This window comes from Mchenga conophoros, linkage group LG8 (genome assembly GCF_057382185.1).
Source record: "Mchenga conophoros isolate Kocher_MC1m ecotype Shallow Benthic linkage group LG8, M_conophoros_male_GT1.1, whole genome shotgun sequence".
In the NCBI taxonomy this organism is placed as follows: Eukaryota; Metazoa; Chordata; class Actinopteri; order Cichliformes; family Cichlidae; genus Mchenga; species Mchenga conophoros.
Genome location: NC_140533.1, coordinates 16,668,561 through 16,684,191, shown reverse-complemented (window position 1 = coordinate 16,684,191; position 15,631 = coordinate 16,668,561). Strand labels below are relative to the sequence as shown.

At 38.1% G+C, this 15,631-nt stretch overlaps 1 protein-coding gene across 1 annotated transcript in view; it reads right to left on the bottom strand.

Annotated features, from left to right (window-relative positions):
* LOC146568505 (protocadherin-15-like) overlaps window positions 1–15,631 on the bottom strand; it is a 235,777-nt gene that overhangs the window by 180,846 nt on the left and 39,300 nt on the right. The window contains exons 3-4 of the mRNA XM_085284578.1: window positions 5,174–5,188; window positions 4,629–4,694 (exon numbers count right to left, since the gene is read on the bottom strand). Coding sequence (XP_085140704.1) covers window positions 4,629–4,694; window positions 5,174–5,188 — 81 coding nt within the window. The remainder of the gene's footprint in view (window positions 1–4,628; window positions 4,695–5,173; window positions 5,189–15,631) is intronic.

Below are 15,631 nucleotides of genomic sequence, written 5' to 3'. Positions count from 1 at the left end.
AAAGAGTGCGGGCAGGGTGTAGTGGGTGCAGACAAGTGTCAGGTGTCTGCAGCCAAGCTGGAGGTGACAGAGTTGAAGATGATAAGATTCGTGTTAGGAGTGACGACAAGGGATTAGAGAAGGACAGCTCAGTTTGAGCAGTGTGGAGACAATGTAAGAGTGACAAGACTAATGTAGTTTAGACATGTCCAGAGGAAGGTTATAGCAGACATGTTGGACAGGATGTTAAAAAAATTTAAATCAGGGAAAGGGAAAACTTAAAGGGGGGCTAAAGTGGTCACAGGTGTTTGACGATGTGGCTGCCGACTGAAGTTGCAGGATGAATTCTGAAGTGTATAGGGCTGTACTCTGCTCACACTCAGCCACTTCCATTTGATTTTCAATGATAATGACCCAAAGCACATATAAAAGCAACATATAATTTTCTCCAGGCAAATGAATGGTATATTCTTCAATAACCAAGTTGGTTACTGGAGTTCAACACAACTGTGCATTTTTGTGCATGTGCATGCTTTTTAGTTACTGAGGACAAAACTGAAGGCAGAGAGAACAGATGCACAAATGAGCAGCAACAACAGGGGGCTATAGTAAAGGCCTAGCAGAGTATCTCAAGGAAGTAAACACAGCATTTGGTGATGTCTTTGGGTTCAAGACTTCAGGCAGTCATTGACTGCAAAGGATTTTCATCAACTATTAAAAACAATCTTTTATTTAAAATGAAAATTGGAGACTGTTAAAACAGCGGTAACTACTAAACAGTTAATCCAATACTTTTGTCTGTACTTTAATCACATCCTGATGTGCCTCTTTCCAAAAACCTACAGGCATAACTATAATGTCTAGCAACTTTTTCTGAAAGTGCAGACTAATAACGGTTTTATTTAGCTTGCAGCTACGTTATTATCAGTGCAAGCTAGATTAACAAACCTCAGTATATTTACATTAATATTAGAAATAGCAGTAAGCAAAGCTGATTAGATACTATTAAATGCAAAAATTGAGCAAACATTTTCCAACTTGTTAGTCTCCCTCTCTTTTCTCTTGTCTTTCTTCGACTCTCTCCCGTTTGCTAACACCAACCCGAGATAATCACCCTAAAGCAACAACCTCTATTAAATCTGTAACACTATTTTACAGTTGTAGAGCAATACAAGCCACAATGCATACAAACCATTCCAAGGCTAAATTATTCTTCACCAGCCCCGTTAGGAAGATTACGGCTTAAACAGGCACACACTTGGATATTCAATATGTACACAATTACTGCACCGACAAATGAATCACACAATGTTAAACAATGTGGCCAAGCTATTACCTATGATATATTTAATTCAAACAAACTATTTAGTAGTTAAGAGACATTGTGTGAAATCTTAAAAAAAAATTAAAGGGTAGTAATTTGTTTGGTAATTGGTTACTGTCCCTAACAATCCTTTCCCCCCAACTATCAACACTAAATCTGTTAAGGGTGATTGTATCTAATGTTTAGACATTTCATTTTTTTTAGTAAATGTTCAGAAGTGTTCAGACCCAAAACTAAAATGTGAGGGATTTAAGTGAATTTTACATGATAGAAATACTGAAACTGAGAAAAGCAACATGATATGTGAAATCTCAACACATATCATGTTGTGTTATCTTTTCTGTCAGAAAACAAACCTCATAAGAACCGAGAACATTACTCACACGATGCTACTGTATAGTACAGTAAAACCACACTACTTTATTAGGCACGCATGTTCAACTGCTCCTTAATGCAAATATCTAATCAGCCAATCACATGGTAGCAACTCAACACATTTAGGAATGAAGACATGGTAAAGATGACCTGCTGAGGTTCAAACTGAGCATCAGAATAGGGAATAAAGGTTTTTAAGTTACTTTACATGCGGCACGGTTGCTGGTGATATACGTGCTGGTTTGAGTATTTCGGACACTGTTGGGATTTTCTCACAGAACCACCTCAAAGCTTTACAAACTATTGTCCAAAAAAGACAAAGAAATCACATTCAAATATAAAAAAACCCTCATGTGTGTCTATTTATTTCAACTCTTCTTACAATGTGTTGTTTATATTTGCTTTTGGAAGGACAGCTTCAGTGCTGCTACTGACAGTGTGTGACTTATCAGGCTCTTTCATACATATCTGAAAAAAGGTCTGAAGTGATTTGATTGAAAACACTAATGCAGTGAAGCTGATAAATCTGTAGTTCTGACTGACAAAAGTACAAACTGTCTCTGATGAGTTCTGAGATTTAAACAGGGACAGCAGAGCAATCGAGAAAAGCTGCAACAAGGTTGCGAGGCGCCGCACAGAAAAAGAAATACAGATGTCAACATCTGGATTCCACCAGCTGCTTGAATGAAACCAGAATGAAAATGTGTAAATAAAACTGAAAACTAATTATACACAATAATAATGCTCAATATTGTGCTTTTAACTTCTGATGTGATGAAACTGCTAGTGTTTACTCGCCTGACAAATCCAAGCTTGAATTTCAATGTCGAGTTATCTACTTATCTTTTCATTTTATCAACCAGTCTCTTTTTCTCAGACCAAAGACCAACACCCTGGAGTCCCCTATTCTCTGTTGACACTGAGCCCGGTGTTTTGTGCATTTAATGAAGTTGGCAGCAGAGGACCAGTGAGGCGTATTTTTCACAAACTAAAGGCTCTGTACTCGTCTTCTTGCTCTTGCGTGTGGTCTCCCACTTTATCTTTTTCTTTGTCTGATTAGTAATATTCACTGTTTTTGGACTCACAAGTTTTTCAATTTTCTCTAGCCTAATTTATTTGCTTCTTTAATCAGCAGAGCAGCCTTCACTTATGCTAATATAATTGGAAAAACTGTTTTTCCTGTGGTCAATCAACCTTTCAACATAACGAACATGTATTAGGTAACAATTTTCACGAAAGTGATTTTTGCTGAAAATGGATCTCTTTAGTACTTTGTAGATGTCCCACTAAAATCTTTTTTTTTAAATAACAGCACGCTTGTTTGATTGGTGATTTATAGCATTTATGATTTTATGATTAAATGTTTTCTCAGATTAAAACAAATTTTTATCTTTAAACAACAACAAAAATAAAAAGAACATTAGCGACGTTTCACTCGTAAAAGATATAAGTGTTAATTGGAAGCCCTACATGAAATTAACACTTCCAGGCTGATTACCAAAAGCACCAGGAAAATAAAAGGTAGGTAGCTTTGTGTGATGCATTAAGCCATTAACAGCTAGCGATGCCAGCTGGGTTTATGGAAAACATTGCTCTCCTCTGTGTTTGGTTCTGCTATGCTAATCTCTGTTCACGTCAGTTAGGATTACTATAATTAGGTCTCACACTTTAAAACTTTGTGAAAAACCAGACATAGCAAACATCCTCCCCCAAGCAGTAATCTAAAGGCTGGAGATACGAGAGCAATTTAACAATACAGATCAACTTGTCTATCCATAATTTACCTTTATTTGCAAATGCATTTGCTTTGATCTACTTGACTTAAGCAGGGAATAAATTAATCCATTGAAATGTGTGGTCCCTCAACACATAATCTGCTCTGTACTACACAAAAATTCATGATGCTAGATATACCAACCGAAGCAGACTCTAGGAATGTGTGTTTGTTTACATCCCTTTGGTCTAAATGGCACAGCCCATACGGAAAAGAAATAGTAAAAACTTATATGTGATTACTCATGAAAGTGGCCACTTTCATGAGTAAATCATATAAGGCTTACATGATTTACTCATGAAAGTGGCCACTTTCGCATTACTTTCATACATTGTTTTAGTAAGTATCCAAAACATACAAGTTTCATTATATAATTTTTCAAGGGATCTTATATCTGTTTTCACTCTTATATGCTTTTCATACAAGTTTCACACAAGACAGATACAAACTTTATAAGATTTATATATATCTTTTCCATATGGGAGATGTTGAACCAGGGTCCACTAATGAGCCATAAAGCCCTTAAATAATTTGAGCTGGAGACAAAAACACAGAGAAGAGAAGAGAAGAGAAGAGATATCCACATAACCGGAAACACAATTAGTTATAAACTCTAAAAATACTGACGAAGTCATCATAATACAGCCTGTAAACACAAGATTTTCCTAAACCTTAATATAGCTTGAATCAAGTGAAACGCACCTCTTCCTTAGCTGTTGGTTTAATGTGAAGCTTTGTCTGGAGACAGTCAAACAAAGGTAATGAAATCGACCAGCAAGGAACTTCAAACCTTAATTTTTAACACATTTCACCTCAAAACCAAGATCTTGTTATCACTTCCAAGTTGCCAGGCAACTAGTAAAAACGCCAAGAAGTTACTGTGACCAGATCGAAACAGCACATATAGAAAAACACAATAGCAGTTTGAACCGTTCATTAGTTCAAATAAGATGAGGCTTCAACTATGACCCAGTTGGCACAGAATATTTTAATGAGGGCACACCACATGCTATTCCAATCAGCGTCTTTTAAAGGTCAAGATTTTCAAACAGTGTTTGTCTAACATACGCTAAAAGGTAGTAATCATACTGAAGTGGTCGCCCATCACATCTTGAGTTTAGACCATTTTTAAAATCTCCTATGAAGCATTAAGCAAGAAAGAAAATAATACTTTACCGTTGGGGCTTTCTTCATCGATGGCAACTATGGTAGCAGGAGGACCCGAGCGGGAAAGTTTGCATTCTGGATAGAAAAACAGAGAAAAAAGAAACATGAAAAGGTACCATTAATACATTACTGAATATTGAGTTTCATTATTCAATTTCATTTTAAATGGTCCTCTAAGCACTATGTAGTACTTAGAGGACAGATCTTTTTTCTTTTCTTTTTACAGGGTTGCAGTACCATGTGTAAGAAAAGGTCTAAGGGCAACTCCACAGAGATTGAAAAGGAAAGCTTGGCAGACATAAACTGTTGCTTATGACCTCATTTTTCTTTTTACAGAGAGAGGAAATGATTCTGTAGTCCAGCCGAATTATATCGCGGGAATGAAAGGTGTATAAATAAGGTGAGGTGGAGTAAGAAAGGCAAGAACTGACAGTACAGAGACTGACAGACGTAGCCCACTATAACCATCTCTGTAAGGTTGGCAGGGGTTAATAAACTAGCACAGTGACTGAACACACAGTTAACAGAGAAAGAAAAAGGAGGAATGTTCTCACCCTCATATTGCCAGTCTGCATCAAGAGCCAGCCCCACCGCACCAGGAAGGAGAGAGAGGGGAAAAGAAAGGTAGCAGTGAACAGAGGAGAAGAAGAAAGAGAAATTAGGAGAAAATTTTCACTTAAGATCAGAATTAACTATCAGAACAAAGACAAAAGGTAAAGACAAGGGCGTCAAACATGAAATGCAGTAAGCAGGTTCAAAGATTTGAAGATGATAGCCAATTTCTGCCAATCTTTCTGAGCTTTTCCAACATCTCTCAGAGCCATCACCCACAATTTACTGTATTACTACGAGAAGAAATTATTTCAAAACTGGCCAGAAGCTAAAAACTGTCTCATTCAGAGGGAAAAGAGCACCGACATTCAAACATTCTCTTTCATCTATTTCCCTGTTCTTGTGAGATACAGTGAAAAAAAAAAAAGAACACCCACATTCACCTGACAAGCCGATATTACTGTACAGCTCTCGAGGATGGTTGGGAAAGTCCCAGAGGAAGGGTGGAAGATGGATATCTGCTCACCTAGAAAATAGACTTCATGGAACAATGATCACACTTTCTCTCTCTCGTACCCTCTTGCTCTACCTCTCCAGGATAAAGCATTACAACTGTGTGACATCAGCGATTATATCAGAAGTCGGTGATGTGGTGTGTTGTATTTTCATGTAGAATGAAGCTCCCAAATGGGAACTATTTGCCTGTTAACACAAATAGTTCATATTAGCGCATCTTTCTGCTAAAAATATCAGATTTCCAGTTTGTCATGAACGTTTTCTTTGTCCATACTGTAAAAATCCAACCACATCACTCACTCAAGAAAAAATCTATTCAAGACCTACTTAATAGATTGAGGCCTACTCAAACTGTCTTACTCTATAGTTCCTCAAAAACGGAATCTGGTCATGGTACAGGTGATAATCTCAAAGTCTTAATAGCTTTAGGAAACAGAAACATATTAAACCTTAATAAATGAATGCAAAAACACAACAACACAGATGCTCTCAGACAGCCACACTGCATGGCACAATTAAGCAATTAATAATCAATCATGTTCCGTGTCGGCAGACTACCTACAGCAGGATATTAAGGTAAACTAAAAATTGAAATGCTGAAATTAAATAAATTTAGCATGGTAAACCTAATATTCTAACTTTATTTCCTTTCTAAAGTAACTGAAACTGAATACATTGGATTAACTTGTACTATTATATTGGAGCAGCACTAACACATAGCGCACACATGTGCCGCCACTTACGTTTTAATTAAAAAAGTATGTAGCAAATGTTCAGTTTAGATGATGTTACAATAATGTGTTTAACTAATTTTTATATTAAGCTGACTAAATCCTGTGGAAGAGGTGAAGGAAAAACGTTGCAAACTGAGATGACTTTGAAATGAAAAGATGAACATAAAATGAAAGAATATTTAAAGATCGAAATACTCAATCACTTTTCTTTCTCAATCTCTTTCATGTGTGCTTTAAATAAGTTGGCATAGTAAATAACTGTTGCTCTTCTTTTTTTTTTTGCTTTGCTAATGGCAGATTAAAGACAAAGGTGAAATGTTAGCATCACCAGCTATCTCTGGTATTTCCACAGAGCCCCAGAACAAAACCAGTAAATAATTATGCACGACCTCACAAACATTCAGAAAAAGAAAGAGAACATGCTAGCTGAAACAGAGCAGAAACACAAGTTTCAGTATTCACAATTACATTTATTACCATTTGCGGTTACAGTAAAATGATTGCTAATCCCTAGCATTGGAATGCTAATATCAAGTTAGCCTAGCTAGTTTAGTACTAGTAGATGGTTACTGTTGTTGTGGTACTGACTCCCAAGCTGTCTCATCCAACTACCACTACCATCTATGTGTTCTTCAATATAGAAAGCAGTACACCCTACGCAGACTGGTAGGTTGAGCAAATGGCTCATATTTTATGGTGTGTGGCTAACTCAACATAAATTTACACAATTTTTTGAGTCTGCTAATGGTCTTCATATGTACTGTTGCCGCATTCCATTTGTCTCAGGAGGAGGATGTCGGTGCTGGAAGTGACATCACTCTAGAGCTTAGTATATTGAAATAGTAAAGTTTCAAAAAAAGCTTTATTTATTCATTTTTACTCCTTAGGAAGGTAAAGCCATTTATACATCACTAGCAATACAGCACAATGCTTGTGTTTTTTTGCACTTAAATAAGCTGTCAAAGCATATGTAAATGCTCACTGCTCAACTCAGTGAAAAACAATTACTGCATGACGCCACAGAAAACATGGGTTTCAGAGCACAGTGTGTAAAGTGAAACAGCCTTATCAAATACCAGAGCCAGCTTGTCATTTTCCAAATCAGTAGGTTGCTTCTGCAAGATATAGGTTGCTCTGACTTAGTGGTTTGTAACTGTCATGCACACACTTAAACTCTGTGAGATACATAAATCTCTCTTTCTCCTGAGCCAAAATTACTACATTAAATTTGTGGACTTTCAATTCATCAACTTCAAAGAAAATGATATAAAAGTGGTATGAAACTCAATCTTAAGATACAATGAAGTTGTTCTGGGTTCATATGTTAGTTAAATTTAAATTCATCATCTCTCTATACCATATTGATAAAACACAATTGCTGCTTTATTTTCCCATTTTTTTCAATATTTCATGGGAAATGAAAAAAATCTTCCTTTACTGCACACAAGTAATAGTGTATAATATTACTTTTATGGGTTAGATAGCTAGATATTTAAAGCAAAAGACTTTGACACAGAAGAATAATCTTCTGTAACCCAAATATTTTTTATGCCTACATCATCCACAGTCCTGTTCATTTCTTGAAAAATACACATATTTCCCTGGATGTTAAGCTGTGTCATGGCTTCCAGGCAGGCTTTGAATGTTTTATTAGTTAACTCAGAAAATAATTTCTCCCTCAAACCAAATGATGTGTCTAGACATATTCATAAACTGTATGTGTTTTGATTGCAAGTCACTTGTGCAGCAATGGCCAGCATAATTATCTGGACACTTAAAGAGTAAGCGACCTAGTCCAATACAACTGCTCTTACACATAATTTAGAGTTTCACGAAGTTTAAGCATTTTCCGATTTTGCCGTTGTTGTCGAGAAGGCGACGGGCCACGATGTCCATGCCTTTTACCCCTCTGAAGCTTTTTTCTAGGGTGGATTTCAGGTTAGCAACCGAGAAAAGAGGATTGAGCGATGGAACAATAGTCACTAGTTACATCACACTCTCCCAGCTGGTGCATGAGGGTGTGCATGTGTGTGCGAACAGCAGATGACAGATGTGTATCCCCTGCCTCACTGCCTTTTTATCCTTCAGTGTAAGCTGATGCCCCTCATATATTACTAACCAGCCATTTGTTCTCCACGGGGCACCTCAGTTTCTCAGTCTCTCTCTACCCACCGTCTCTCCTCTTCCCTGTCTACTCTAATTTGCCCTCCTCCTTTCTACCTGTCAGCCTGATTTCCCCCTCAAATAATAAAAATTAAACAGTATGAAACAGTAAACAGCCTGGGTTGTAAGTTAAAGTGGCAGATGAACATGATGAGATTTCCCCAGATGAAATGAGCGAAATCTTTTAAGGTCGTGCTAATTTAAAGTTTCTCTCAAGTGCAGTGAATTCTTCCAAAATAAATATTGATTAAAGCAAATTCTTCCAAGTGTTTGCACAAAGATGGAATGAATTTTGTTGCCACTCTGTTACCAGTTTCCAAATTAAATAATGCATTAAAGCAATCCTCTGTTTCACTGATGAAGAGTCACATTCACAGAAATTCAAATTCTCTGCTCTTTATTTCAAAAGGTCACAGGCATATTTTCACACCCATTAAAGTGGCTCACGAGACAGTTAGCGTTCTCAAGCATACAGGCGCTCATATCATATCCTGCAAGTATCTACTCATGTTCACCTTCAAAACTTTACCTGTGTATTTTTATTCTCTCATTGATATGTACTTGTCTTCCTATAAGCGCTCACAGAATCTTCTTTAAGGATACACTTTTGCTCTCATCTTTCAAAGTTTCTTGTAAAGAAATATATAATCACTGGAATGACTTTGTGCACGAGCAAGTGAATAAATCCATCTAATGCCAGCTTCCTGTCAAGCTGATGAAAAGCTCCACTGAGAACTGTGCAAGGGGAATTGGGGTGAAGCATTCAAGGTGCGGAGCTCATAAAAAAGACTTAAAACTTTAAAATTCAGACAATATCACAGGTAGTCACAGAAAAAAAAGAGAGAAAAGTTTAAATCCTTTCAGTTTTATCATCATCAAGCACGTCTTTATTTAAACTCGGGGCGTTTCAATCAATAACTCCTTTATTTATTATTCAAATGCAGTCCATCTAAATTTGGCAGTCACAATAAGCAGGTACAGGTTGCCAAGAGCGGCAGAGAAAAAACTGTCCCCATTAAGAACAAAGTTGACTAAGAAAAAACTGAGAGAGAAGTGACTTTGACTGTTAATGACCAAAGCAGTGATCCGCAGTCAAACCAGACTTGAGCTTGCAGAAAATGACTGTCATTGTTTTCAGTACATACAGAACCACAACCCAGCAACTGTCTCCATGGTACAAACATGGATGTTGCTTAGGACATGTTTTCCACAACTCCATGTGGACACTGACACCACTTTACACAGTTTAGACAATCTAACCCTGATGTCGGTCTGCCCCCACACACTCACGCATCCTAGAGTTACCATAAAATATACATGCTGAGGCCGTGACTCAGTGGGACACCTGGACAAGCCTAACTGTGGGATGCTCGCTGTGTGTGTCTATCTGGTTGGATACAGAATGAGTTACTCCACACTGAGAAGACAAAGTGCATTAATGTATTGATCTTGTATTATTGTCACTCAAGTAAAAGTAAAATTTGACATTCCTTAATAACAAACATAGTATTTTAATTATTGAGTTTTAGAGCCAAGCTTTGGATAACACCACGTTTCTCCATTTCCATTCTTTATTTACATTTCCAGTCAACCTTTATATCCATCTAGATATATGTGTGGCATAGCAGAGAACCATAGATCTGTTGGGAAAATAATGAAGCCTAGATGACCTGAAAGACACTAAATGTAAGAAATTAAGAGTTTTGATGGGACAGTCATCTACGTCAGTGAGTTTGTAGGCCACACATGATACAAACAGACTTTGTCTTAAACCACTGTGTGTCTTGAAGTTTTGCAGACATGAATGCAGGGGAGTAAGCTAAAACGCATTACCATAAGCTCACATAAAAAAAAGACCAAAAGAATTTCACAACGGCCAAGAAATCCAAATAGCAGCTATCTCTGGGTACACAAGAGACACACAGCAATGTGGACAACACAGCAAAGAATAAGGAGAGACTCAGACAGTATATACACAAGACAACAAAGGGAGAGGTAACAGATGAGGAATACAGCTGAAACCAATCAGGCACAAGGAGACAAAGCAAAAAAGGACAAGTCACGTAAAAGTACATACAAAGCTCCAGAGATGTGTGGATTTCAAAATAAAACAGAAAGCAAATAAACAGGGAAACACCTAACACAGAAGCAAACACTTTCCTTGAGCATTTGCAAAAGTAAAATAAAATGAAGGGTCTTCTTGCACCACCACCTTTGGAACTTCATAGTTAGTCGCCATGGATCGAATAAGATCTAGCTTTGAAATTTATTTATGAACCTGTTCTCTGATTTCAGCTAATCTCCATGTTTAGCCACACACATGTGTTAAGACAGCTTCTGAATATATAATTCGATAACAAATTAATAGTGTGTCTGCAGGAGTTTAATTCATGGCAAGAAGTCTGATGGTGTGGACTAACGTGACAGATTGCTGAGCCAAGGTTGCTTTCTTCCCAAATGACAGTGAAGAACACCACAGACATCCCTGATCTTTCAGAGCCATCACCTTGGCCTGCATCCATTTAAATAATTGATTCATTTCATCAGATGATGTTTCAGATTGGCTCTGTGAGTGAAGTATAGTCAGCTATCTTACAGGGTACTTGTTATTTATCTATGTTAATATAAAAAAAAACAAATCTTCACATTTTCACATACACATATAATCAGTTTTATTGCAGATGAGAACATCAATCCTTATGCATATCTGTAAAGTGAAAAGGAAGCTATAGTGAGCTATTAAAGCTACCTTAGCATAGCTACACACTGGAAACGAGGTATAATGGCTAATATAGCTCTATATAAAGGTTACAGATTAACCAATTCAGCACCTACGCCAAACCTGATCGCAATGACAATTTTAGGCGATTATTGTAGTAAATATATGTTGACTTAATATCCAGTACTATACCAGATTAGTTGCAAAAACCAATTACATTTAAGGGTAGCACTGAGGAAGCAAAGTTTTCGATTTCTGGCAAATTGTTTTCCATCTGATTCTGCAATAGTTTCTTAAGCTTTTTAATCATTTTTTACCAGGCCATATTGAGAAAAAGCAGTGCTCATTTGAGAACGTTGTACTTGACTGCATTCTGCTTGTTACCATCTGTTATATATTTGCATGGCTTCTTTGCCTGAAGTATACAGAGTGAAAGGGAAAACCCAATGATGGTGAACTACAAAATATGCTGGAGTAATATGTGAACATACTGTGGCAATAAAGGCAAAGAAGCGTAATCTCAACAGACGCCTGGGTTGATCGGATATCTGAAAAAAAATATTGCTCTCTCAAAGGAGAGAGGAATTTGAAACTGCTTGATTGATGGCTACATAAGTTGAATCTGGCATACCAAAAATAGAAGGTAAACATTTTATGATAATACTGTCTCGTCTCATGAAAAAGACTGAAGTGTAATGGCTAATTTAACAAGAGAGGAGATTGAATAGCTTCATGTGGTGTGGAATTGTAAAAAAATATATATACCCAAAAAAATCTTCCAGAATATCTTTTTTGAGATACTTCAGAAAGATCTGCGTTGACTATCTCTATTAAATTGTCACTAAATAGAATAGCAGTGACCTTATAATATGTGTATAACATAACCACAGTATGTCTTTAGCCATGGTGTTCTAGACAGCTTGCAAGTTAAATTAGACATTCTTCTTGATGCAACTTACTTAATCTGCACAAAAGTCCTTTCAAGACCATTTAAAAGCACAGTGTTAAAATAAATGAAAATGGTAGAATAAGAAGCCCAGCTAATATGCTTGCCCATTTATTCTATCAAATGCTGTGTCATGGCTGCAGCACAGCACAAAGCATATATCAAATTGTTTTGCTACAGGACTGCCTTGCTGGCTGACAGGTTTGACTCCTAAAAATATACTACAAAATCTTTCAAACACAAAAACTGAGAGACATGGTTGTAAACGGCTGAAATACATGAGCGGGCAGAGTGGAGAAAGGCTGTTTTTTCTTTTTAAAGTTCTCCTGTGTCATGTTCTTTTTAAGCTTCCATCAGCAGGTACACCCATCTACAGTCCCTGGGGTCCAATTTCTCTCTGTCTTTACTCCTCTACCCAACCAGCCAGCCATTCATCCATCACCCGTCCTATCCATCCATCCTTTCTACCTGATCCATTCATCCATTGAGGACAGAGCAGGAACAGAGGGGACAAAATTGGTGAGGAGATTATTTCAGGGGAATAGAGAAGAGAAACGAAGGGGAGAATTGGTGGAGGAGGGTAGGCTGAAAGGGGAGAGAAAGGGGGCAGTTGTGATGAGCGGATTGATGGGGAGTAGTGATGAGAGGAAAGGGGAAAAAGGAGATGAGAGGAGTAAAAGGAGGGGATTGTCAAAGAAAGACACTGCAACCTTGTGTTAGATTGATGCATCTCTGGAGAAAACGGATTGTCGACCCACTTGAATTCGAAAAACGAAAAAAAAAATGTATACACACAAAGACACGCATACGCACACACAGACTCAGTGCTGTAGGGATCACCACTTTGTCAGTGTGCTGGCTTATCCATTATTCCGCTTCCCCCCTTTCTCTTTCCCTATCTGCTTCAGTGTGTCAGGTCTGTTTGCAGCCAGTGCAGGGTTGAACACGGCTGACAGCAGTAGTGGCGATGATCGGACAGCAGTTAATCTGAAGACGCATAACGGAAATACATAAACACCTTCCCAGCACCCAAAATGCTTCTTGGGTAGCCTGCAACTGCACCAGGCTACGCACATTTCAATCTATAGATCCAGTTTGAATATTGACTATAGCTATGACTATACTATTAGCTGATGAAGTTAAAAAACAAAATAAAGGACTAGTTTGACATTTGTTCAATATGATCGACTGGTACAGAATCCACAGAGGTGATACTTCCGAAACACCACCTACAGAATTCAGAGAGACATTCTTGAATACCTTGCCCAAGTCCATGAAGCACATAGTTGTGCTTCCACTCACCCTTAAATATCCTTGAGATGATAAAGGTCTACAACCACGACCAGGACAAAAACAGCATTTTTCCTCGTGACTCTGAGGTTGGACTACCAGATGGAGTCTCCTCTCCAGCACCCTGATGTAGACCTTCTTAGGGATTCCGAATAGTTTAATCCCCTTAAAGTCTCCATTGTTAGAGAGGGGAACCACTGTCAGTCTGCCAATTTGGAGGCATAGAGGCACCTATCGCTCAGTGTTCCAGAGGTGTCCAAACCAAGACAGCCCCACAACATCCAGAGCCTTAAGGCACTCATGACAAATGTCATCCACCCAGGAGTCTTGCCGCTAAGGAGTTGTTTAACTGCCTCAATACCACCTGATGGGTGAGACATCACCCTCATCCCTAGAGTCTGCTCCTTCTACGGAGGATGTGTCAGTGGGATTGAGTACATTCTCAAAGCCTTCCTTCCACTGCCTGACTAAAGTCAAGCAGCATCAAACCTCACCCATGCGAGAAGACCACTGGTTTTCCCTTCTGAGTCCTCTCATGATTTGCCAGAATTACTGGAAAACTGCTTCAAAGTTGAATGAAATCTTCATCCACTGGTATGTGTCAGCTGCTTGTGAAATCCAACAGACTAACCAGGGTCAATAGGACTCCGTCAACCTGACAGTTCCCTTTACTTTCAGTGTTCACTGTCTGGTTCAGGGATTAGCACAACATTTGCTCTCTGACTTATAATTTTGGATCTGTTGTCTTTTCTATGTTCACTTCAATGTTTCCCCCTTAATTTGAACTTTGAAATCTTTCAGTTCAGCAGAACTTTGAATATGTCCTTCAATAGTATGCTCTGCACATCCAAAGTGAAGTTCTCCATACTAAATATTATGTTATGTTTCTGTTGTATGTGTGAGTCAAGTGCAGATGATTTGGTAAATCTCACTGACTTATCATAATAAATAAGAATTGGGTATGTGGAAAGTAATATACAGGGATAGAGAGACAGCACTAAGGGGTAGTGCCAGTGGAATGATATAAGGAAAAAAAACAGCAATAAATGTTAGAGGGGTAAGGCTCCAAAAGCAAATGGAAAGGCAGAGAAAATATAATCTAGAGAAATACCAGTCTGCTTCAGAGATGGGATATGAGAAGAAAATGGTAGACAGGGAATAAGGGACAGATAAGCACAAAAAGAAGCTGATATAACAAAAGATGGAAGAGACATTCCCAAGCATCAAAGGAAAGCAGTAATAAATAGCTCAGTGGGGCAGGGATAGCTCAGTAGGTAAAGTGGTCGCCCCATGATCGGAAGATCGGCGGTTCGAATCCACTTAACGGCTACCCTGAGGTACCCCTGAGCAAGGTACCGTCCCTACACACTGCTCCCCGGGCGCCTGCTTAGTGGGCTGCCCACTGCTTCACTGAGTGAATGGGTCAAATGCAGAGAAAAAAAACAAGTAATTTCCCCATGGGGATCAATAAAGTATCCATTATTATTATTATTAAATATTAAAATCACCTTGAAAACTCCACCCACGCACACTCACAAGGGAAAAATGTCTAACTAACAAATCAGTTTACGTCTGTCTGTGTATGTGTGTTCTTAGCTTAGCTTGACATCTCTTCGTCCCATCCACATCAAACTTGATGGATGTACTGCTAAGGACTTGAGTAAGTGCAGTGCCAAACATGAGGTGATTAGAATGAGGGGTAGCCTCATTTTGGTGGTCTCTTCCCTGCTGCTAGGCAAACAATCACCATTATCAAAAGCCTTATCATCAAAGGCAAATGTATGCTGTCATGACGCAATATATCAGTCCAGATCGTGTTATATGCTATGCTGCAATATCATATGTGACCATGATGTCACAGGATGAGTTTGAAAGAAGATCAAAGTGGATCATTTCAAAGAATAAGATGTCAGGATTAGAATTTTAGATTAATACAAGTTATTGGGACTGAAACAAGACCACATCCAAATAACATATAAGACAGCCTGGGCTAATAAGTGTATTGAGGTCGCTGCAGTAGTATTATAAATCTTAAGTTTCGGTCTAATGTTACTTTGGATGGCAGAGGATTAGACAGGTATTTATTAAAGCA